The 25,787-nt window shown below is 35.5% G+C and overlaps 3 protein-coding genes across 3 annotated transcripts in view; 1 reads left to right on the forward strand and 2 right to left on the reverse strand.

The window, feature by feature from the left end:
- The window catches only part of LOC125177121 (olfactory receptor 51H1-like), a 307,668-nt gene that overhangs the window by 141,169 nt on the left and 140,712 nt on the right, over positions 1-25,787 (forward strand). The window lies entirely within an intron of this gene.
- LOC125146471 (olfactory receptor 51F1-like) lies at positions 5,426-9,700 on the reverse strand. The gene is made up of 3 exons (XM_047823209.1): positions 8,783-9,700; positions 7,488-7,504; positions 5,426-5,501 (listed from the first exon to the last, which is right to left on the reverse strand). The coding sequence occupies exons 1-3, from the start codon at positions 9,698-9,700 to the stop codon at positions 5,426-5,428; spliced, it is 1,011 nt and encodes a 336-aa protein (XP_047679165.1).
- LOC125146472 (olfactory receptor 51F1-like) lies at positions 21,104-22,121 on the reverse strand. The gene is given in 2 exon segments (XM_047823210.1): positions 21,104-21,188; positions 21,190-22,121. Coding segments are annotated over 2 exon segments (1,017 nt in total).

Here is a 25,787-nt window from a genome sequence, read left to right on the forward strand (position 1 = left end):
CCTAGAAGGAGAAATGAAAACACCATTCAGCAATTTAATTGTGATTTCTATTAACTGTAGTTAGAGAAATCAAATTGCAGATTACTCCTAGGACTTCATCCCCTCCTTTTTGCTTCTCAGTTATTTCTTTTCTTTTTGCTTTATTGAGCTTCCCCTCCATGATTCATATTTCCTAATTCACAAAAGAGAATAGGAATTTTTTTTTAATTTAAGAAGTACTTTTTCTTGTCTTCTTCTTTAAGCATTTTCTTTCCCCCTTCTCTGTACTTCCTGCATAGAGAATTGTAGCAAGATAATCTGAAAATGTCAAGAATTTAATGGATTTCTCAAAGTAATATTAGTTTTTAAAAGTAAGATTTATTACTTAATAAAATATACATATCTTTGAGTGTTTTTATTTTAGTGCATTATCATGGAATTTGTCATACAGTTTAAAGACATATAGTCTTTTCAGGAAATAATTTTATACGTCAAAATAACCTATTCATTATTTCTTCATCAATGGATCTTATCCCTGGCTTGTTAAGGTTGCTTCTAATCTGAGGTTAGATTTCTAATATTGATTTTTTTATTTTCTTATCTGTTATTACTGTAGTGTTGACACATAATTGTTAAAGAAAATTTTCTGTAGCATCATTGTCAGCAGTTAGTCTCTTTCAAAGACAACTGTATTCAATTTCAAAGCTAAGATTGAACTGCATGTACAGAGGCCAGCTTAGTGTTGTTGCGATCATTGCCATCTGTTACTTACATATAGCCTCAGAAGAGTATATTTACAGAGGGTGTCTTCATGAAAGCAAACACACATTTGAGCTTTCAGCTCCACCAATAGGTAGCATCTGAAATGAAACTTACTATTTTGTAGATGAGGTCCTGGGTAAGTTTTCTTCTCCTTCCTTTCTTCTTTCCTGTATTGACCCAACTCTTGTGATCTAGTCCCCTTAATGTACTGGAAAGTCTTGCTAAGAGCTTCACTAAGCCAGTATGGTGGTGCTCTGAATACCCTAAATTTTCTTCTCTTTGGCTTCTCAGAAACTGGTGACTTTCCTCTTAGTCCTAGTCGTTGGCTGGAATCCTGTTGGTCCTTCATGAACATTTGGAACCATGAAGTCTCCAACTACCTGATTTGGAGAATATACTCCTACAGCTGTGTTATACCTACACAATTTTACCTCCTTAGTTATTGAAACATTCTGGCTCCAAATCTTAGTTTGTGACACCTCTTGTTAATACCTGTTGTATTTCTTGGTCAGTGGATCTTATCCTTATTTATTTTTAAATAAATAAATTTTAAATAAATAAATCTCTGGCTACTCATTTTTAAATCTCTAGCTACTATTACTATCTAGTCTCAACTTTTATTCCTGCTCTCACAAGTTACTGAGATTCCAACACATATTACATCTGAGGCTGCTCAGTTTGGGTTAATTCACAAAATAGGCACATGTCTTTGGTCTTGTCATTTAATGTTAATATTAAGGTTAATGGAATTAGATAATTTCCATTATTGTTTTTTTTAAATTTTTTTAATGTTTATTTTTGAGAGAGAGAGAGAGAGAGAGAGAGAGACAGAGCATGAGCGGGGGAGGGGCAGAGAGAGAGGGAGACACAGAATCCAAAGCAGGCTCCAGGCTCTGAGCTGTCAGCACAGAGCCTGACGCAGGGCTCGAACTCACGAACTGTGAGATCATGACCTGAGCCGAAGTCGGATGCCCAACCGACTAAGCGACTCAGGCGCCCCTATTGTTTTCATATTCCACGCAATTGCAGCTTTAAAAAAAATCACAGAAATAAGCTTGTGGACATTACTTAATATCCTAAATATTTGAGATATTATGGAAAGGGCCCTATGCAGAAATTTTAAGTATGTAATATAGGCATTATGGAATAGTTACTATCCTGATTATAAGATGATTCATGTTTCATAATAATTTGACCCAAAAGTGTATTAAGCGAAATGAAATAAATTTCTCAGTTCTCTGGCATCATTCAAAAAAAAATCCTTTTATCAGATAATTTATGACAAACATTTTAAAGGTCTATATAGAAGATAGAGAAATTACTAGAAAAACAATCTCCTGGAGCGCCTGGGTGGCTCAATTGGTTAAGCGTCCAACTCTTGCTCTCTGCTCAGGTCATGATCTCATGGTTCATGGGTTCAAGGCCCCTGTCGGGCTCTACACTGACAATAGAGCTTGCTTGGAATTCTCTCTCTCTCTCTCTCTCTCTCTCTCTCTCTCTCAAAATAAATAAATAAGCCTAAAAAGAGAAAAAGAAAAAAGATTCCCTGATGGCTGGAATCATCAATACAAATTTTAGCAGATTTAATTTAAATAAAATAAATACTCAAGAAGGTTAATATTTCCATTGTCAGGAAAGTAGCAGCAGTAGGGTTCAAGAAGACATATTATTTTTATTTTCAAAGTCTCTTCTAAGAAGAGACTTATAAATGAAATGCCTTCATTTATAACATTTTAGAGTAATGTAGAATCCTAGAATTATTGAATTGGAATGTACCTTAGAGATATTTTAATTTCTGTTCTTCTACTTGCCTAAAAGCAACTGCTTAATTTTATTAGTCTTATTCCTGTTAAGATGAATTGAAGAGATGGCTGTTTAAAAAAAAAAAAGAATAGTCAGAAATTATAAAGTTTAGAATCAGCCAGGAGAAGAGAAAACTAAGAGCAAACACATGGTTGTGTTCAAATGGTTGAAATGTTATTATATTTGAGAACTACATTTGATCTGTGTGCCATACAGAAGATACACTTATATCTTCTGAAAACTAGAGGGAATTTATAAGCTGCTCCTTTAAGAAGCATGGAATGATCCAGAAACAGTGCAGGAATGAGCTTCCAGTACTACTTGTCAAAACAGTAACTTTACTAAGCAAAAATACTGAAGATTCAGTCATTCAGAAAAAAATATATTTCCCATGTACCTTGGATGAGAAACAGGAAATTAAATGCTAAGTGTAATGATGTCTCTGATCCTGAAAACACTTAGTTGACAAGGGAACACAGACAAGTAACATGGAATTAGAGTATAAAGAGTAAATCTAGAATACTATGAGAGCACATAAAGACAACAAACTCATTGTGAGGAATAAGGAATTGTTTCCAGTAAATAATGATGTCTAGATCGAGATCTGAATTCTAAGTAGAGGTATCAAGAAATGGATTCAAGTGTGTGTGTGGTGTGTGATGGTTGATTTTATGTGTCAACTTGACTGGGCCACCCCATATATCTGATTAAACGTTATTTCTGGGTATGTCTGTGAAGGGATAATGTTTGAGTCAGTCAGTAGATTGAGTATAGCAGATTACCCTTCCCACTGTGGGTGGGCCTCATTCAGTTAGTTGAAGGCCTGAATAGAATGAAAAAGCAGAGGAAGGAGGAGTTCTTTCTCTCTGCCTGACTGCCGAGGTGGGACATGGGTCTTCTGCCCTTGGGCTGGGATTTACACCATCGGTGCTTCTAGTTTTCAGGAGCCTTCAGACTTGGATTGGTACTACACCATTGGCTTTCCAGGATCTCCAGCTTACAAATGGCAGACTGTGGGATTTCTTAGCCTCCATAATTGTGTGAACCAATTCTTCATAATAAATCCCTACCTACCTACCTACCTACCTACCTACCATCTCCTATTTGTTCTGTTTCTCTAGAGTATGAAAGAGGAGGGAAATGATAATGGAAGAAAAATTCTGGAATCATAGGACTTAGAATATTTTTTTCAAGTTTTCATTAAAATTTTTTTAATGTTTATTTATTTTTGAGAGAGAGTGCAAGAGAGCAAGCACGAGCAAGGCAGAGCATGAGAGAGGCAGAGCATGAGACAGAGACAGAATCTGAAGAAGGCTCCAGTCTCTGAGCTGTCAGCACAGAGCCCGATGTGAGGCTTGAACTCACAGACTGCGAGATCATGAACCTGAGCCTAATGGGATGCTTAACTGACTGAGCCACTCAGGCACCCCTCAAGTTTTTGTTTAAATTACAGTTAGTAAACATACAGTGTACTATTAGTTTCAGGTGTACAATATAGTGATTCAACACTTCCACACATCACACAGTGCTTCTCACAACAAAGGCACTCCTTAATCCCCATCACCTATTTAACTCATCCCCCGAGCCTCTACCCCTCTGGTAATCATTATTTTGTTATCTACAGTTAAGAGTCTGTTTCTTGGTTTTCCTTTATTTTGTTCCCTATGTCTGTTTGTTTTGTTTTTTAAATTCCACATATGAGTGAAATCATATGGTATTTGTCTTTCTCTGACTGACTTATTTCACTTAGCATAATACCTTCTAGCTCCATTCATTTTATTGCAAATGTCAAGATTTCATTCTTTTTTATGGCTGTGTAATATTCCATTGTATATACATTCCACATCTTTAGCCATTCATCAGTCGATGGACCTTTGGACTCTTTCCATAATTTGGCTTTTGTTGATAATGTGCTATAAACATCAGGGTGCATATATCCCTTCGAATCAGTATTTTTGTATCCCTTGGGTAAATATCTAGTAGTGCAATTGCTGGATTGTTGGTAGTTCTATTTTTAACTTTTTGAAGCACCTCCATACTGTTTTCCAGAGTGGCTGCACCAGTTTGCATCCCCACCAGCCTTTTAAGAGGGTTCCCCTTTCTCTGAATCCTTAATTTAGAATGTTTGATGCTATTTTCTCATTGGTAAATTGGAGGTAACATAGTTACTTTGAAAGTAGTTAAGATCTATCATTTATAAAATCCCAAAATGTGTCAGGCTTTACATGAATTTTTTGCTTTATGTAGATTATCTTAATTAATTTAAAAATCAATTTGCTTATAATATCCTAATTTTTCATCCCAGGAATGTAAAAATTAGAGAGATAAACAAATTATAATATTTCACACAGTGGAAAAGCTAGGATTTGAATTCCATGTATGTAAATTTAAAATTGGTTACAATTCTATGCTACATATCAATTCTTCTTGATGTGGTGAAATTTATAGAATAACATTAAAAAATAAACTTTTGTTACATATGCATGTAAATTACTAAAATTTCAAATATTCATGGGGTTTTTCCTCTTTCCATAGACGTACACTGTCATTGTTCCTTGGTTCTAAACACTACTATAAATGCATATGTATTAGGGCATCAAACACTTGATATTTGATAAATTTGTTTTTTCACTTCCTGATTTTTGTTGCTTTATTTAAAACTTATTTCCTTATCAACAGCGAGGGGAAATGGAAAGCTATTATTTTCTTACATGCTAAATTATTAAGACCACTGGTAAAATGAATCATGCATGTTGGATAATGATGCCTCCTGGAATCATGGATTTGAGCTATGGATACTTCTATTAGTGCTGCTCATTTTCATAGCCACTGCTGACCTATTTAACCTAAGTTAATTGACTTCAAATGCATCTCTTCATTTTCAATCTGGCTTGAATGTCTTAATCTCTTTAAGAATATTACAGTCTGTTATTCTGAATGGACCAGCATCATCCCCACTATAGGAAAAAGAACTAAAATTTCAAGCCTTACTAATAACGAATCTCTATTATTTTTGGACAAAGTATTTACTTCTTTGAAATTCAACATTGGATTTGGGCATATGACTCTAGATATGCCATATTCTGTGTTTTTGCTTAAAGAAATTATATTGTACTTACTTTTTATGGCAGAATTCTACATTGATGACTCATTCAGTTTGGGGGCTATTCAGACTCCCTATGTCTAGCACTATGAACAATACATTTTAGCTATTTTATCTTATCTAAGGAATCCCAGACAGATTTTAAACTGACACATGCTCTGGATTTTTGTATTTTCAAAATTTTGCTGTTTATGAATTTTTTCAGAATTGAGTTTCAAGGGGTACCTGGGTGGCTCAGTCAGTTCAGCATCCAACTCTTGGTTTGGGGTCAGGTTGGTTTTGGTGCTTACAGCGCAGAGTCTGCTTGAAACTTTCTCTCTCTCAAAATAAATAAATAAACTTGAAAAAAAAAGAATTGAGATTCAGTAAATTGTGAAGAATTTCTAATTTTTATTTCTAAGCTTTGCTGAAAACTCTATGAGAATAAGACCTTTCCAGTAGTAGATTCTTAAATCAAAAGCAATTCCCAGCATCTTATGTTTACATGGTTGTTCTTATAATTTCATTTTAGAAATACTTCCTTTAATGAAGCCAAATTTCTTATTGCAGAATGAGCCCACATAAATCATCTAACATTAATACATATCCACAGTCTCTCTGATGCATCTGTACTTACATCAAGTGAAGGCAATGAGGAAGAGACAAGGCTCTGAGGTCTCATTCACCTCTGAAGGAAGGGTATCTGTGAGAAACCCATTCTCAGGAGAGTTGTTTACCCCTCAGAAAAATCTATTTATTCCTAAGGGATCTTTCTGGCTAATTGTTTTTGCTTCAGAGACACTCTGCATGCCTAAATCTACTTGCTCTCCCTTGTGGTTTAATGTACTGCAATTGCTGAGGTTGTTTTCTTTTTTGACTTGCTATGATTAATATTGAAATATATGCCAAGAAAATATAAATATCGAAGAAACATGGAAAGTGTATGAACATAGTTTTCACACCTGCTTTAGGAAGGAGACCACTGAAATCATTTGATATACTCTGGTATTGTAGACCCAGTTATTCCACATTGAGAAGATTTAAAGATTATTTTCTCCCCCCACCACCTCCTACAGGGATCAAAACAAATGAATGTTATATTGAAGATAATAAACAACAGAGAGATATATAGTTGTACCTTGTGGTCGGTTAAACATCAGACTTAGGCTTAGGTCATGATCTCATGGTTCATGAGTTTAAGCCCTGCATGGGGCTCTGTGCTGATAGCACAGAGCCTGGAGCCTGCTTCGGATTCTGTGTCTCCCTCTCTTTCTGCCCTTCCTCTTCTAGCTCTCTGTTTCTCTCAAAAATAAATTAAAAAACATAAAAAAAATTGAAAATTTTATTTTCTCCATATCTGTGGACATTAATGCATAGAAAAAGGAAGGAAAAAAAATCAAATTTATACAGTGGTTTCCTATAGAGAAGACAGAAAGACTGAACTTGAGGAAACATATCAAGGAGGACTTTTCACATTTTCTGTAAAATCTTTTTATTAATAAGAGCATATTTATTATTTCTTGTATAACTAAAATATAATTTAAAAGGCTTTTAAAAAGTTTTTTTATTCTTCTGATTTTCTTATGGAAAACAGAGGGAGGAGAAAGGGATAAGATTGGACACCTGAAACCTAAAAGGAAAATGTGGTTTAATTTAAGAATTTTAGTGTCCTATGGGTGCCTGGGTGGCTCAGTCAGTTAAATGTCTGACTCTTGATTTCAGTTCAGGTCATGATCTCATGGTTTGTGGGATTGAGCCCTGCGTTGGGCTGTGTGCTGACAGCATGGAGTCTACTTGGGATGATTTTTCTCCCTCTCTCTCTCTGACCCTCTCCGGTACTCTCTCTCTCAAAAATAAATACATATTTTTTAAAAAGAACTTTAGTGTCCTGAACAAAGTCTAAAAGTGGAGATGAAGAGATGTTTTCATGTTAGAATAGAAGAAATACAGATTCATTGGATGCAAGAGCAAATGGTAAGTGAGGAATTAAGGACGGTTTACTAGTTTTTGTCTTTGGCACCTGGGAAAATTTTTTTTAGTTATATATAGTAGTTGGTTCTGGGAAGCCATTCATGGAGAAAAAAAGTGGCTAAAATTATTCTTAGTCAAGTTGGGCCTTATGCAAACTGGGATAAATTCCAGAGGCTGTGATCTCAGGTTCCAAAATAGCCCTTTGCCTATGCAATTTGAATTGTTCAGATGGACTATTTGATAGTCCAATATGTTCAGTTCAATTCAACAACTATCACTGAGTATCTGCTATGTGAAAGGTATTCTGCTAGGTATTATAGAAGCTTCAAGGCTTTTTTTATTTAGGGAATTTATAGACTTGTGGCAGCCATTTTATATTAATATTAATATATATTTATATTTCTATTATTTCCATTTCTATGCCAAAAGTACATAAAGGCAAAAAAGATACTGGCAAAGTACTGTAAAAGGTGAAATGTAGGAAGGCAAGATCAAGTACCATTGGGCAATCATGAAAAATTTAATGACGAAGCTATTTAAAGATGAGCCTTGACATACAAGTAGAATTTCAAAGTGGAGGGTGGGTGTCAAGATTGAAGTAGAGTCAACAGTGAAGCTCAAGTCAACAGTAAACAGCTTTAGGAAAGTTGCATGTACATGAAGAAACAGTTAGCTGACTGCTTTTCTTAGACTGTGAGTATGTGAAAAGAGAGAGAGATAGATTAAATTTTAAAGGAAAGTTGAATCCAAATTTTGGAGGACTATATTAGAGATAGGAGCAGTTGCTTCATTTAGTTGGTGTATGAGAAGTGAACATGAAAGAGATACTTATTGTTTTGTTATTAAATTTTACTTGTGCTGTATATTTAGAATATTAATTCAAAGTGAATGATGTGTGGTTTTAGGTGGAAACATCAGAGATATGGAAGTCAGTTAGTTATCTATAGGAATAGGGTAACTGAGAGGTAGTGAGAATCTGAATCAGTATTTTGGTGGTAGAAAAGATAAGATTGCCTTAGGTAGAACTAACAGCATTGTGGAGATATTTGAATTGGATGGCATCTAGTTCCACCCATCTCTAAAATTTCATGAGTTATAACTCCAATTTATGATCAATTTTCACTGACTTTGAAATGGGTCTTTATGGGCCAGTAATTGTTAAATATGAGTTCCCTTGGAACATACCAGTTTGAGCACAGATTTTTGAATCTGCTTTGTTTTCACACTATAAATGATGGGATTCATTACAGGGGGAATGAGCAAGTAAATATTAGCAATCAGTGTGGGCACATATGGTGGAGAATGTTTTCCAAATCTGTGAACAAAAGACAGGCTGATTAAAGGGATGTAGAATATGACCACAGCCGTGATATGAGAAATGCAGGTGCTGAAGGCCTTTTTCCTCTCCTCTGGGGATGCAATGTTGAGAACTGAGCGAATTATCAGGACATAGGAAATCAGGATAAAAATAGAGTCCACTCCAGCAGTAGAGATAATTGCAGTGAGTCCAAATGCACTGTTGATCTTTGTGTCTGAACATGAGAGCTTCATTACATCAGGGTGGAAACAGTAGGAATGATGGAGCACATGACTGTGGCAGAACGATAGACGCTTGAGAAGAAGGACTAGTGGTATCAGAATGACAGTTCCCCTGGTAACGACTGCCAAACCAATCTGTGCAATCCTTTCATGAGTTAGAATGGTAGCGTATCTCAAGGGGTTGGAAATGGCCACAAAACGATCAAAAGCCATAGCCAGGAGCACTGAAGATTCCATGAAAGTGAAGAGGTGAATGAAGAACATCTGTGATAAGCAGGCATTAAAGCTGATCTCCCTGGCATTGAGCCAGAATATTCCTAGTACTGTCACCAGTGTAGAGATGCATAAGCCAATGTCAGTGGTGGACAACATGGAGAGGAAATAGTACATGGGCTCATGGAGGCTTGGCTCAGTGAGGACTACAAACAGGATCAGGGTATTCCCAGAAAGAGCAGTTAAATAGAGGCAGCAGAAGGGGATGGAAATCCAGGCATGGGCCCATTCAAGTCCAGGCACCCCAGTCAAGAGGAAAGTAGGGAAAGTAGAATTATGGAAAATTGGCATTATGGTCTGCAGGAGCTGAATTATCTTGTAATATCTTGATTTTCTAAATTTAGAATTTAAAAATTACTTTTTGTTAAGGTTTAATACACAAAAACTTAGTAAAGTGCACAAAACTTTAGAGTACAGCTCAATAAAGTTTGGCATCTATATGGACTCATATAAATCCTTTCAAGATCAACTGATAGACTATTACCAGCAACCCAGAAGTCTTCCTAATGCCTCATCCTAATCAATCTCTTCTCCTATTGTAACCATTATTCTGACTTCTCTTACCGTAATTAATTTTCCCTCTTCTTGATCTTTATATAAATAGAATCATACAGTATATACTACTTGCCTCTGGCTTCTTTCACTCAATATTATATCTGTGAGATTTGTCAGTGGAATGAGATTGTTAATTAAGTTCAATTTAATTTCATACCTAGCTATGAAATTGGTGTTTTGTGTGTATCACTTACTACCCTGGACTCTGATCAATATTTTTTTTGTTACATTTTTTATCCTTCAACTGGATTATAAGCTTATACTTATTAATATGGTCTCATGAAAATAAGAGGCTATTTTTAGCTAATCTTTGCTTAGTAGAATTCTTTGCTCATAGGAGATATTCAATATGTTTTTTGCTAATTTCTGTTTTATTTGCCCTTTCTGAAATACTCTAACCATGAGTAGATCCTGGCCTAAGAAAATAATTGGTTCCTTTTTGCCTTGGAATTTTAGAATTATTAAATTCAGATTCCAAGTGAAAATTTATTTTGACTTAGCAGAGAACATCAGGGACAACCCAGGAATCTACTTTAGATAAGGCCAGTTCATCCTATCTCATGACGTATGTTTATCAGAGGGAACTAGAGGGAAGATGCTTCAGGTCCCATGGATCTGAAGTGTGATACTCTTTTTACTTTGTAAACTAAAATACTGCCTTGTTTACCATTATGGAACCTGCCTCTATTGTGGTAAAAATCAATAAGGAAATTGATAATCTTCTTTTGTAGCATTTATACCCTGCTGTTTCACCTGGCCTTTGATTTCTTATAGGGTTATTTGGATATAGATTATATGACTGATAAGACCATATTCCAGATGATGTTCTAAGTATTTTACATAGATTACTTCATTTGAGCCTTTGAAAAGCCTAAGAGAGAAGTATTTTTTATTTATTACAGATGCATAAAGTGAAATTTAGAAGTTTGGACAAATAGCTGAAGGTCACAAAATCTGAAAGAATAAATGTTGGGAATCATAGAAAATAAGATTTTAGAAATTGTGGTATTAACAACTGCACTACATTTTCCAACGATAATAATAATGGTACCAATAATAATGGTATAAGGCAAATGTGTTAGAGATATCTATGTCTGCAAATCTCCTAATTATTTATCATCTTTATGGTTCAGAGTTGAAACAATTATTTCAGGATTGCTTAAGTATTATATGATTGTAAATAAACTAATGAGACTTGATTTTAGCAGATTGTAATTTCTTAAGCATATTGTTGGATGCTATAATTTAAATTAATCCACTGGATACTATAAGTTAAATTAACCCATGGTGTATATATTATAAAAATGAATTTATTGCTCAAAATATATTTTAAATCTCTTTAGGGTATCTATTATTCCTTTAGAATCCATCCATGATAATTTCCGTTAAGAATGCCCATTTTTATACAATTTTATCATTAACATTTTTTTAATGTTTATTTATTTTTGAGAGAGAGAGAAAGAGAGAGAGAGAGAGAGGGAGAGAGAGAGAGGGACTGAGCGTGAGTCGGGGAGGGGCAGAGAGAGACACAGAATCTGAAGCAGGCTCCAGGCTTGGAGCTGTCAGCACAAAACCCATATACCATGAGATCCTGACCTGAGCCAAAGTCAGATGTTTAATCAACTGAGCCACCCAGGCGCCCCAATGCAATTTTATCATTTAAGTGACTATATAATTTATTTATGGATATAGATAAAAATTAGTTTGACTCTTTTAATAAACATGTTACCTACTTCTACATACTTTGAATTCCATAGGCAATCTATGAACAATGTTTCTATTCATTTATTTTCCTAATTGCATACTTATCTTTATCCTAGGCTAATTTCCTAAATATTAGATCCATGTATCTTACTCTGTAATTTTTCTGCTTCAGTATCTCAAAGTCCACTTGAGCATAAGATGACTGCATCTGAATTAGTCCCCAGAACCCCTACAACTTGTATGTTCTATTTTCCTCAGTTTGATAATAGCTCGTGGTAGCTTGATGTGCCAGGCTGCCTGATCCAGAAATCTGAATGTATTTCCACCTCCCATCTGTTGATCATCAATTTCTGTCGGTACTGCAACTGTTTGTAATTCATACAGCATATTGCTCTCACAATTTTGTTCCTAAGAATTACAATAGACTTTAATTATAAAATAATTTTAGCTAGTACTGTCTGAAACAGTCTCTCCCAGTTTTCTATTACATTTTCAAGGAAGATAAAGGATGAAAGGAACAGACCAAAGAAGTACTAATGCTAAAACTGATATCCTACATCTGAGATATTTTGAGGGTGATTAACTCCTAACTAAGGAATATGAGATCAGTTAAGTCAAAATATAGGATAGCACTTGAGTAATCAAAGAAAGGGCAAAATTCCTCTGTTCTTTTAGGAAGAAGAATTGAAGTCTGATCTTCTAGATTAGTAGTCATTGCATATAAAGAAAGGTCTGGAGTTATATCCTGCTGCAGAGGAAAATCAGTTACCATCACACGATGGTCTGCCAAAACAATGAATAGCAACATAATCTCCCTGGAAAGACAAAATGCTGTTCCTATGATTGAAAATGTTGTAGATTCAATTAATTAAATTAATTTATGTATTCATTCACAGAAAACTATTTAAAAGAGTCCTTCATTGTATCTTACTGAATTTAGAAGCGGTGTCTGTGGAATGTTACAAAGTTAACCACCTACATGGAGAGGAAGAAGTGCCTGCATGCTATGAACATGCTGACCTGAGAGGCACGCTGGTCTTCATGTCCGGGGGCTGGGCTGAAACATGTACTAGGTGAAAGGTTGGAAGATTAATGAGAGAATAGTCCTAATATTCTTAGTGAGAAGAGAAATTAATATTGAGCCAGATTCTTTGCCCCACATAGCTCTACGTGTCATTGCTTTAATTGAATAGCACCATGAATAGGCTGTGACTAACATTCCTAGGTTTTTTGTGAGAAGATTTTGGTTTTGGAGTGAAGGTTCCCCTAGACAGACATAACAGGACCAGTGTGTGAATCCAGGTCTGTCTGGCTCTCTAGATATGCTCATTTCACTGTGCCATACTGCTTCTGGTGTTCAGACAAAATGAAAAAGAAACAAATCAGATTGCTGAAGACTGAATGGAATAAATGTGCTACAGTAGGCATAAACCAATTAGAAACAGAAGTAAAACAATGGTAAGGATGTGCCAGTGATTTTGGTTATTATATGTGTCAGGAAATATATACATAGAAGAAGCACAGCTTTGCTATGATTAGCTAAATAGTTGAAAACAAAATGTCTTTATGGAATTCGGAATTTCTGAATAGGTATCAGGTTCATGGAAGTGAACTAAAGAATGGAGAGCAAGTATAATCGGTGGCTCCAAGGGTTTGGAGACCAGAGACCTCTGGGAGGTGGAGAGAGTCTTACCTTTCAAGATGTGGAGAATTACAGAGGATACAATACCAGAGACTAAATGAATTGTTGTCTTTAACTTCCCTTCCAAGAAACTCTTCCTTGGGTTTAAGCTAAATTACTCATGATGGAGCTTAAAGTCATCAGATACATTTTATTATAGAGACAACTAAGTAGTGGTGCTGATCTGAGACCAGCTGCTTGACTTGGCCTTTAGATAGGGAGGAGAGCTTCTTTTATCCTTACTTAGAGTGGGGTATATGAAGGTCACCTATTTACCTCTCCGTATGGAAAATTTTTACAAAGGACTTTGATGGTGTAGCCATTTACCCAACTGGGATAAATACACCCTTGGGGGATTTCTGTGCTAGTTTACTGTGCTTCACCTCTCTGCCCCAAGTTATTTAGCTAGCACCAGGAAATACGGATGCTCTGACAAGAGAAAAAGGACCAAAAAAAAAAAAATAAAACATATTGACACAATAACTCTGTGTTTATGTGTTTTAATTAAAAATGATATTGAACATGAATACAGCATTTAAGATGAGGATCCAATATTTCTTCTTGATTTTTATTCTATTTTTTTCTTGTAAATAATGAATTACACAGATTTTTTTGTACAGCTAAGTGGAATAACAAATATTTTGAAAGTATTTCCAGGTAATAGCATAGTGCCAAGTACATAGTACATATAAATGAAATATTTGTCAAAATGAGCAAATGGATTCCTACAATTCAGAAGCAAACAGTAAAATAGAATTACAATGTTAAGGGATTCCATGCAGGTTACACTTTCAATAGAAGAAGAAAGATTTGTCAGCATAGCCATTCAAATGGAAGCAACTCCTAGAAAAAAATAGATTGGTTCTTCTTCAGGGATTATGTTAATTAACATTCGTATAGTGATTAATTTTTCCAAGTAATTTTAGGTACATTATCTTATTTTGTATTAGTCACCCAGGCTAAAACAAACATTTTTAATTTACCTAACATATACTGATAAACAGTACTTAACACAAAATCAGTAGTCAGTAATGTTTGTCAAATTAATTTATCGCTCACTCTTGCAGATCTATTTCAAGTCTAGAAAAGAGAACCATATAAATAAGCAAAATAGAAGCCATTTTATTAAAGTCTATTTGGTTGATGATTAGGCTAATTAGCTAATAAAGTTGGTTAAATGTAGGAGTCATAAAAGTAATTTTAACCTACACTGATCATTTTATTTTAACTTGAGACATATATGTAATTTATTCATCATTGTTTGATATAGAGTTAGGGTCTTTCAATGTAGTTCTGCAAATTGCAATTTTATATTATCTTCCTTTGTAAACCATATTTTTAATAAGCTGTATACAATTTCCATTATAATAATTATGATGACTGAAGGAAAAGCAAGTAGCCTACAGTGTACTTACTGGGGGCAATTAGGATTTGCTAACTAGAGAGTGATCTATGAGTGTTCAATTGGCTGCTAGCATTAGTCAGTATGTTTTACAGAGGGAATATATATGGCAAGTTTATTCAGTAGAACTTGCATGGGAATGTTTTTTAAATTAAGTTTTATGGGTATATAAAGAGATGTATATATTTACTGTATACAATTTGATGAATTTGGGAATACATATACAACTGTGAAAGGCCATAAATGTATTCCTCCCACCCCCTTTCATATTATTTTATGTGTGTGTGTGGTAAACACTTATCATAACACCTATCCTCTTAGCAAGTTTTCAGTATACAATACAATATTATGATATACAGACCAACAGGTATGTGAAAAGATGCTCAACATTAATAATCATCACGGAAATGGAAATCAAAACCACAATGAGATATCACCTCACATTTCTTAGGATGCCTATCATTGAAAAAAAAAGAACAGCAACAAAAAACAAATACTGGTGAATATATGGAGAGAAGGGAACACAGCATTGATGGGAATTTAAATTGGTACAGTCTTATAGAAAACAGTATGGAGGTTTCTTGGGGTGCCTGGATAGCTCAGTAGGTTGAGTGTCCGACTCTTGATTTCAGTTCAGGTCATGATCCCAGGGTCATGGGATCAAGCCCCTTGTTGGGTCTGTGAGGACAGCATGGAGCCTGCTTGGGATTCTCTCTCTTTCTCTCTCTCTCTCTCTCTCTCTCTCTCTCTCTCTCTCTCTCTGCTTCTCCTCTGCTCACACTCTTGCTCTCTTTCTCTCTCTCAAATAAATAAACATTTTATATATATATATATATATATATATATATATATATATATATGAAAAAGGAAACAGTATGAAGGTTTCTCAAAAAATTTAAAGGAAGCATTAGATGCCCCTGGAGAAGAGCTTGGTCAAGTTTTTTCAAAGTAAAACTTTTAATCATAAAACATACAGTTAATGGGGCACCTAGGTGGCTCAGTTGATTAAGCATCTGACTTGATTTTGGCTCAGGTCATAATCTCACAGTTCCTGGGATCCAGCCCCACGTTGGTCTCTGTGCTGAGCCTGCTTGGGATTATCTCCCTTTGCTCCCCCATTTGCACATGCTTGCACAGGAGCACACATTCTCATGCTCAAAATAAATAAATAAACATTAAAAAAAAAAGAGCACTGGGTGTTATATGTAAGGGATGAATCACTAAATTCTATTCCTGAAATCATTATTACACTATATGTTAACTAACTTGGATGTAATTTAAAAAATGATAATGAATTAAAAATAAATAAAACAATAAAACAAAAAAACAAAAACAACAACAAAAAAAGAAACATAGAGTTAAGTTGCTACAGACATTTTGTGGTTGGTTTTGCATATTTTCTTCAATTCTTATAAATTGTCCCAGGCTAGAAATTACGTTTTTTTAAGGTTTAATGGTATATAGCATTATTTGTTATTAGTAACAAAGCATCTAGTATTATATTGAATTCATAAAACAGTAATTGTCAGAATAAGTAATTCTTTAATATAATAAATATGAAAATTTTATAGAGAATCTAAATGTAGACATGAGAGACATTTTATTGTTTCTATGTCTAACACAGATTTTTAATCTTGATTATTTTTTAATCATTGCTTCAGAATATCTGAATCTGTCTCTGCTGGCCTGCAGGAAAGATATGACATGCTAATAATATATGTGTTTATACTTTATAAATTTACGTAACTCTCTTTCTATTCATCTAATCAGTGATTTTGTAATCCCTGGTACTTTTGCCTTGAGGAGTTTTGCTAATGGGAAATTTTCAAATTGAAATTTTCTTCTGTTTAATCAATCATTTAATTCTTAGGATTCTGACCACTGCCTTAAAGACATTTGTCTTTAATCAAATGTTCTTAATGTAATCTATTGGATAAAAAACAGGTATATGAGTGGTGTTGAGCAATTTTTTGGTGAAATATTTCCCCTTTTCTGATAGACCCAAACATAGAAGTGGGCCCAATCTGCTGGTCCTGTAGATGTGAACCTGATTGATCACTACTAGAGACTTAGATACCTGACCTAAGAAGGGTCAATCAGATGTTTTTCTCATAAGCATTTTTAACATTGTATTTCAGAATAATTTCTGTGTTATAGAAAAGCTGCAAAAACAATAGTAAAATTTTCATATGTCCTTCACCCTGATACTTCATTTCCTGAGTATTTGTAACTTCAAGGGAAGCCTGTGAAGACTGAGAAATGGCAGGCTTTTAAACTTCTCCTGAGCAGCCCATAGCTTCTCTGGCTTCTTTGTCTTGGGTTTGGTTGTTTGGCTCCTCCTTGTATTGCCCTACATACTTTCTTAATTTGATAGATGTGCTTATTATTAAGTGTGCCCTTCACGTCTCTGATTATCTCAGTAGTCCTAGTTCTGAGCTTTTAATCCATCTTCACATTCTATGGAGGTTGTATTTCCATGAGCTGTTTTCAGCTGATGATTGAATATGGCAGGGAAACTAAGACAGGCCCATTCCTAGAAGGCACAGGGTTCCTCTGACAGATGACTTTGACTTGAGGATACCTAATGGCCTTGACTAACTCTGTTTAGAACTGCATGGCAGTCTGGGATGATTCTTTCCACCAAAACTTTTTTTCCTTATTTTTCTGTTTAACTCAAGGTGAAGCTTACATTAAAGTATTACAGTTCTTCCAGCTTCCTTCTTGTCCATTCTTGACTTCTTCTTGAAATGTTCCCTAGCCCCTTGTTGGCTGTTTGTCTATTTTGCTCCAGGGATGTCATGCTCTATTAACCATCTCCACAACTGCTTTCACTTTGAACTCTATTGCGTGTTCTTTGGATCTTGTTGGTTTTTATGATAATTGCAGCCCTCTGGTTTTTGGTGATTATCTGGCCTCTGTTATGTCCAGACCTCATCATATACATAGATATTAATGAGCCTGTCTCAGTGACCTTATCTCCTGTTGTTCCTGGTCAGCAGAAAAGAGCTACTTCTCAACTTCTTAGTGATGCTGGTTTAATTTTCACAGCTCATTCCTAATGAACTTAGTGAATGGTGTGTCCTCTAGGCCTCTCATGGAACACACCCTAGGGCAGATCTTCTGACCTTATATAATCTATCCATCCTGGTGTGCTCACTTTTCTCAGCCACTATTCTATTGCTTAAAGAATTGTTCATAAAAGAAGTAGAATCAGGAAATCAACATAGATTAAAAGAAAAAGAGGAAGGAATATGGTATTTTGGGGTGGGAAGTAGCAGAATTCAACTTGAAGTTAACCTGTTGCATTTGAGGAATGGTAAGAATACAAGTCTAGTTAGAAAACCTGGCTAATTGGGGTGTCTGGGTGGCTCAGTCAGTTAAGCGTCCAACTCTTGGTTTCAGCTCAGGTCATGATCTTGTGGGTCATGAGATTGAGCCCCACATCAGGCTCCACACTGACAGCATGGATTCTGCTTGGGATTCTCTCTCTCCCTCTCTCTCTGCACCTCCCCCACTCATTCTCTCTCTCTCTCTCTCTCTCTCTCTCTCCCTCAAAATAAATAAATAAACTTTAAAAAAAAAGGAAAACCTGGCTAATGAAGTAGATAAGCAAGCATGTTTTACCACAAGTCTAAGAGACTTTATCCATCCTTCTGAAGGAAACATTTTGATTCCATTTTTTCCATGATTGATCAGATGAAAGTTTCCTGGATGGATAAATTAAAGAGAGAAAAAAAGGCAAGGGACATGACAGATGTGCATGAATGAAAGAATCAGGACATATACAGTGTATGGAAAACATAATGAAAAAAATCATGCCTTCACACACACAGAGCTTTTTTTTTTTCTTGCCATCCTCTTCTATTTTCTCTTGTGACCTATAGGATGAACTATTCAGATCCTTAAGACTCCCCATGATAATCTTTTTTCAGTGGTTTCCCCTTGAGCTACAAACTATTAGAATGTTAATTTAGTGAATTTACCTCAATCCCACTCAATATACTAAGCCAAGTACTAGTTTATTCCCTTTAATGAATTATACTAAGTAACATGCATATGTAGTATGCCAGACATTTTGTAGATCAACAATATAACTCAACCTAAATTAAATTATGCAAATATTTTCTTGCACCTTATAAAGTTCCCTAAATATATCAAAAGCATTTCCCTCTTGCCATTATCTTGTTCACTTTCTTAACTCTAGATAGCCTCCAGAGATAGGCTCAATCACAGCAAACTTGGCAATACTGTGGCCCTTTGAGCATCTCACATATAAGTCCCTCAACTCTAATATTCCCAGGTGTTCTATCTTTCTGAAGCTCCAGTCAGCTAACAGACATATAGAATTACCAGAGCAAAAGTCCCCCATACATTCAGGAAGCACACCCAAATTTCTAAACTAAATCTACAAATCAATTCCTTTATAGAATAGTATTGTTCAAGCAAAAGATGTTCTTTAAGCAACTAATACAAATCCTACAATCTAAAGTCACTTAATAGAATCCAATGGGTAGAGAAAACAGAACAAAAAAAGAGGTAAAGTTTTGTATATTCTTCAATGCTGTGTCCAGATAGGACCTATGAATTTAAAACTCAGAAGAGTATTCTTCCATGAGGAGTAAAATGGTGATGCAGTACTTCTCACATTCTTCTAGTTTCTTCCAAAATATACGTCTCCTCTATTTACCTTTAGAAACGTTTTCAACTTAGATGGCAACACAAACAAGAGGTATAATTTTGCCTTATCAAGTTAGTACATTACTTTATATTTGTTTATGTCACTGCTTCACACACTAGACTTTAAGCTTCTTGAGTGCAGAGAATATGTTCTTTTGAATTTTTGATTTCTATTGCTTCTCACAAAGCCAAACATAAAGTAGGATCCCAGTTGCTTGTGTGCTGGCAAATTGCATCTCTGAAAACTAAGAAGTCCTCATTTGTAGTGTTTTTCAGTTCCCAGGTATAAATGGTTTTTTCAAGCTGCCAGGACATGGTGGAACACAGAGTTGAGATGAGATGCACAGCATGGCTGCCTGTAAGCTGATGTGCGCTGGCTCCACGTATGCTGGCCTTTTTCTTTTTTCTTTTTTTTTTTTCAGGCTTGTATTCTCCAGAGGAAAAGTTATCTGATGTTGTCCGTGACTCCATACAGGCCGTAACAGTTCAGAGAAAGTGACAAGTTCTAAATACAAGTCTAAATAATACAGCTTAACAATACAGCTGTATCCAAGTGTTTGTGGGCTACATGAAACATCCCTCCTATTGATTACTTTTACAACTGCAATAAAATTGATGTGACTCCACTTTCCTCTTCATTTTTGTACCATTTTATACAACTGACTTTTAAGCTTCTGCCTGTCTCTTAAATTGATATGGTTACCATAAGTTCTTTTTTAGGAACAAAATATTTTAGGTACGGCCATGTATAGCTGTTTATAGGCTGAACATCATAAATTATTTATCTCGATTCTTTGGTTGGTTAAGATAGCCATAGTAGGTCCTTTGTGGCATTTGTGAAGCCTCTGAAATTTTATGGAAAATCTGAATGTGTTTATATGTGATTTTTCTGTGGAGAAGTCTTCATCCATTTCATTAGACTCCAAAGGGACTGTTATGTTTTAAAAGGTTAAGAAGCTCTGCCTCAAACTATTTCTAGTTCTCCAAAGTTCCCATTCCTGTAATGAATTAGCAAATGCCCCTAATCCTTGAAGCTGTGCTATTGGCTGTCCAATACTGAATATTGATCTCTGGCTTACATGGCATGACATATCTATTCTAATCTTTTGAACTATTAACTATGAATGAAGAAAACAAACTATAGTCTAAGAAAGACAACACAACTTTCTTTTAAGGGATGATATATAAACATGAAGATTCTTACTTTTTCAGTTCTTACTTTTGATCTTATAATATTTTTCCTAGATGCTTTTGGCAGAGTGTTAATACACTAGTGAAGAGCATGGATCTAAGACACAGAAAGCCTGGATTCAAATCTCAACCCTCAGCCATGTCAGATGTCTGGCCTTTGATGGCCTAAATGTCTTTAGGCCTCACTTTCTTCATCTCTAAAATGTAATTAATATTGTATAGTTCACTGAGCTCTTTGAAGAGTAAATGGAATATGTCTTAAAAGCTGTTAGTAGAACACATAGTATAAAGTAGTCACTAAATGTTAATTACTCTGAGTATTTTCTTATTTCATTATCAATGATTTTCATGTTTCCCTTTTGGACTATAAAATTCTTGGGATGTGACATATTTATGACTGAAAACACAAAGCCACTCTCTAAATATTTGTTGATTAAGGAATAAAATGACAAAAAAAAATCTGATAGACAGTAACTTACCAGGACTACTTTTCTACAGTGAAAGTCACTTTTTTCAGGTTTTTCTCAAACAAACAGCTCTGTTTGTTTTGCAAGGAGAAGACTGAGTATAGCTTTGCGAATCTGTTTTGTTTTTACACTATAGATGATGGGGTTGAGCACTGGAGGAAAAAGCAGGTATATATTAGCCATCATCGAATGGACCACTTTGGGGGCTGATGGACCATAGCGATGCACCAAGGATAGGCTCATCATGGGGATGTAGAAAATAGCGACTGCTCCAATGTGGGACACACAAGTGCTGAAGACCTTATGGCGTTCTTCAGGGGAGGCAATACTGAGCACACAGCGAATGATCAAGATATATGACAGGATAATGCATGGTGTATCTACTCCTGTGGTCAGGATGAGATCAATTAATCCACAGATGCTGTTGGCCTGAGTATCTGAACATGCTAATTTAATCACATCTGGGTGGTAGCAGTAGGAGTGGGAAAGGACATTTTCTCTACAGAAATAGAGAGGCTTAAGGAGCAAAAGTAGTGGTACTATTAATACTACACTACGTATAATCATTAACAAGCTCATCTGAATTATTCTGGAATTAGTGAGAATAGTAGTATACCTCAGAGGATCACAGATGGCCACATAGCGGTCAAAAGCCATAGCCACCAGCACCCCAGATTCTATGAATGTAAATCCATGAAGAAAAAACATCTGGATAATGCAGGTATCTAGATTGACTTCTGTTGCATCAAACCAGAGGATACCTAATGTTGTTGACATTGTAGAAATGGCCAACCCCAAGTCAGCAGCTGAAAGCATAGAGAGGAAATAGTACATGGGTTCATGGAGACTCTGCTGGGTAATGATGACAAACAGGATCATGCTGTTCCCAGAGAGGGCAATGGCATAGAGACAGCAGAAGGGGATAGAAATCCACGCATGGACAGACTCTAGGCCAGGAATTCCAGTCAATAAGAAGGTTGGAAATTTAGATGTCAAGTTACTTAAGATCTGCATGTTTTCCTGGATTCGTAGCATGCTGTCCTCACAATGCTCACATCCTATAGGAATAATAAATTACATTGTCACACAAAAATTTCTAGATAAATTTTCTTCTGCTTAAGGAGAGCTATATAGGTCATAGATAAATACTCTATCATTGACAAAACTCTAAATCAAACTCTATTTTAAGTATATATACTCTTAAATTCAAAGAAAATATGTCTAATTTATGATGATAATTATTTGCTATCCTGACAGGATTTTAGTTCATAAGATTCTATGGATGGATAATTACTATATAATAGATAATATAATTCAATGCATTCCATTTTGAATAGGTTGTATATTAAATGACTAAGAGAAGCCCACCTAAAGATATCCGTGGCTCTCCAGTACCCACATGGGTATCAATTTCCAGGCAAAAGTCTCCAGATTTTTGCTGATAATTTCCAGTTGGAAGTTATCATTATATAAGTGCCATTTCAATCCAACAGTGTGGGTGAACAACCTCAGAGGGTAGATTTACAAAAGAAAACCAATGAAGACCAACTCCATAGAAGTTACTGGAAAGGACTATATACACTAAAGCAAGGCTAGACGCTTTACAGGAACCATTCAAACCAAGAGAGATGATGATATGACTGGGTGTTACATGAACAACAATGTCAAAGTGCTTAAGTGGTCAAATCTTCTAAGGATTAAAAATTTCAAATGCACCCAAGGAGCATAGTGACCCTAGAAAAAACAGTTGAGTCTAGGGATGACAGCTGAGAAGCTGCTACAGTGTCTTGAATGAATGGAAAAATGAGTAGTAGAGGCACAGGTAAATTATTTCGGGAAGTCATCAGTGAAGGCAAGTGGAGAAATAGGCCATCACTAAAGAAGACCAGAGGTGGATGGAAGATTTCTACAAGATTAGACAAACTTAGAGAAATATATATATTTATAAACTGAGGCTACAGATATAGAAGATAGTGAGAGATTGAAAACATAGAACAATAGGGATTAATTGGTATAGAAAACTCAGTAAGAAAGTAGTAGGTGATTGAATACAGAGCATAACAGTAATTAACCCTCAGAAAGATAAGGATCACCATTTCCATTGACCCTCTAGAATAAGTGGCAAAAGAGTAGATTGATGGAGGGTCATGTGAGGGAATTATGAGGCAGTGCCTGTTTGGGATTTTTTTTTTCCTTTTTTTAAAATTGTGGTCAAATAAATCTAATATAAAATTTACCATTGTTAGCATTTTTAAGTGTACATTTCAGTGGTATTAAATACATTCATAATATTGTACAAGCATTATCACCATCCATCTCCATAACTCTTTTCTTCTTGTAAAACTGAACTGTATACCCATTAAACACTCAGTCCTCTTTCCCCAATTATCTATGTAGAGTTCTCACTACTCTTAACATCTCATATAAGTGGAATCACACAGTATTTGTCCTTCAGTGACTGGTTTATTTCACTTAGTGTAATAACCTGAAGAGTCATCTGTGTTATAAAGTATGTCAGAATTTCCTTTTGTTTCTAACCAGTGCCTACTTTTTTTCCTTATGAATTATTAGGGGGAAATTTGCTGCTGTTCAAAGCGTGTGGAGTGATCGAGGCTAGTTTGAGGACATGATAGAGGATTTAAATAGATGTTACAGGGAATAGAGGAGACAGTTGAATCAATACACACAGAAATGTTATAAATATTATAAAATCTTGTTCAATTAAAATGTTTACCATAATTTTGAAAGCAATACATTTAATTGTTGAATTGTTAAAATCAATTCTAGGAAGACTTGAATCAAATAATACCAATGGTAGTTGTTGTAATGTTAATACTTTTCAATCAAGCTTTTAACAATACTAGGTAAAGTTTATTATCTGAGAGTAAATACCCCATAATAAGCATATATGTTACAATTCCTTTTAGGTACTTTCTGTGGTTCCTTTTTAAACTCTAGTTCTCAAGGTTTCCATTCAGTCTGTGAAAAATTGTAATTTTTATCTATCAGCTAGTAGGAATCAGATATCTGTGTGGTATGTGGATCCCTTAAGACAAGATGAGTCCTAGTGTTACCTGACTTTTCTGAAAGTTCATATGAATATTTGTGAATAGGCAACAAAGTGTAAATTCAACACAATGGACACCTTTTTCTACCTTCTTACCAGCTCAACGTGGAAAGAGGAGCCTTCTTTGTCTTCACTCTCAGAGAGAGAACGAGATACAGTTCTGGAGCCATGGACTTTATACCAAAGTGGGTTTGATCTGTGGGGCCATTGGTGAAATGTGCATCTCCCTGAGGCCATATTCAGAGGAAAACTGAAATCTTCTGTCTCCATCTGTAAATACAGGACAATGCTGTATAATCTCAGAAGGATTTTAGCCACTAACTCAAGTGACTAGTAATCCACAGGGATTAAATGCAAAACATGTAATTATCCATATAAATGGAGAGTTTAGACAGTGTTCTAGGCCCTGTGGAATAGAGGGATGCATGTTATGGATTAAGGATTATCAGTATGCTGGGAAGACAGTACAGCAAACCAGTGTTCATTGGAATAACAATTATAGTGACAATTAGGAGAGAACATATCCCCCCAGTTTCCAGGCCCCTATCCTTACATTTTTGCATTGACACATCGGGAGGATGATATATCCACTCCCAAACCTTCTCTGCCCAGACACTCACTAGCTTTTCCCCAAGAAATGGGTCAGCTCTTCACATATAGATTGGGACTTCTTAAGCTAGTAGTTGAGTCACTGTGGGTGAATGAGTTCTCATGTGCATGTGTTCTTGCTCTCATACTTGCTGTTTTCCTGTGGTATTAAGTTCAGGGGCCTAAGACTCCTCGGGGAGTGTGACCATTGTTGTCAATGTGGACAGTTGCATTATGGAAGCAGGTTACTTTTTAGTCCTATCAATTCTAATTCATTAAATTTTTTTTTCATGTTTATTTATTTTTGAGAGAGAGAGAGAGCAGGTGAGGGGCAGAGAGAGGAGACACAGAATCTGAAGCAGGCTCCAGGCTCTGAGCTGTCAATACAGAGCCTGATGCGAGGCTTGAACTCACGAACTGTGAGATCATGAACTGAGCCAAAGTCAGATGCTTAACCGACTGAGCCATCCAGGTACCTGTAGGCCCAGCAATTCTAGATTCCTGGGAAAAAAGAAGACCCAGATATGAACAGTATGTTTCTCCTTTATAGAGAAGTCCCACACAGGCAAGAACAGTCTTACGTTTACCTAGACATCAATAAAATCAGTAATCTCTTCTATATTTAGCTATTTTTCTTTAAATTCCATTTGGCTATTATTTCTATGCTTCCTTGTTTAAGAACTCTTAATTCCAGGAAGTCTGGGGGGTTCAATTCAAGTGCTATAACTCTGTGTGGAACCCCTCAAGTGTCTGGACTGATACTTCAAACACAAAAAATGAAATATGAGCAAATCATAGCACAAAATTTTATGAGTCAGTGAGAAAAATTCAAAGTTTTACCATTGTTGCCTTCATAGAGGTTACAATATAACTACAGTTTCCATCCAAATCTTTCTGTGGTGGCCAGACTATAAAATAATAAAATCAACCCTGATTATCCCTGCCTCCTTGAACTCTAGTGTAATCCTTTGCCCTTGAATATGGGTAGGATCTGTGACTTGCTTCTAACCAATGGAGTAATAGCAGAGGTGATAGGATATTACTTT

The sequence above is a fragment of the Prionailurus viverrinus genome, chromosome D1, assembly GCF_022837055.1.
Source record: "Prionailurus viverrinus isolate Anna chromosome D1, UM_Priviv_1.0, whole genome shotgun sequence".
Taxonomy (NCBI): domain Eukaryota; kingdom Metazoa; phylum Chordata; class Mammalia; order Carnivora; family Felidae; genus Prionailurus; species Prionailurus viverrinus.

Bases quoted from the DNA above. Each gene is read 5' to 3' on its own strand.
- LOC125146471 (XM_047823209.1), bottom strand. From the start codon at position 9,700: ATGCCAATTTTCCATAATTCTACTTTCCCTACTTTCCTCTTGACTGGG.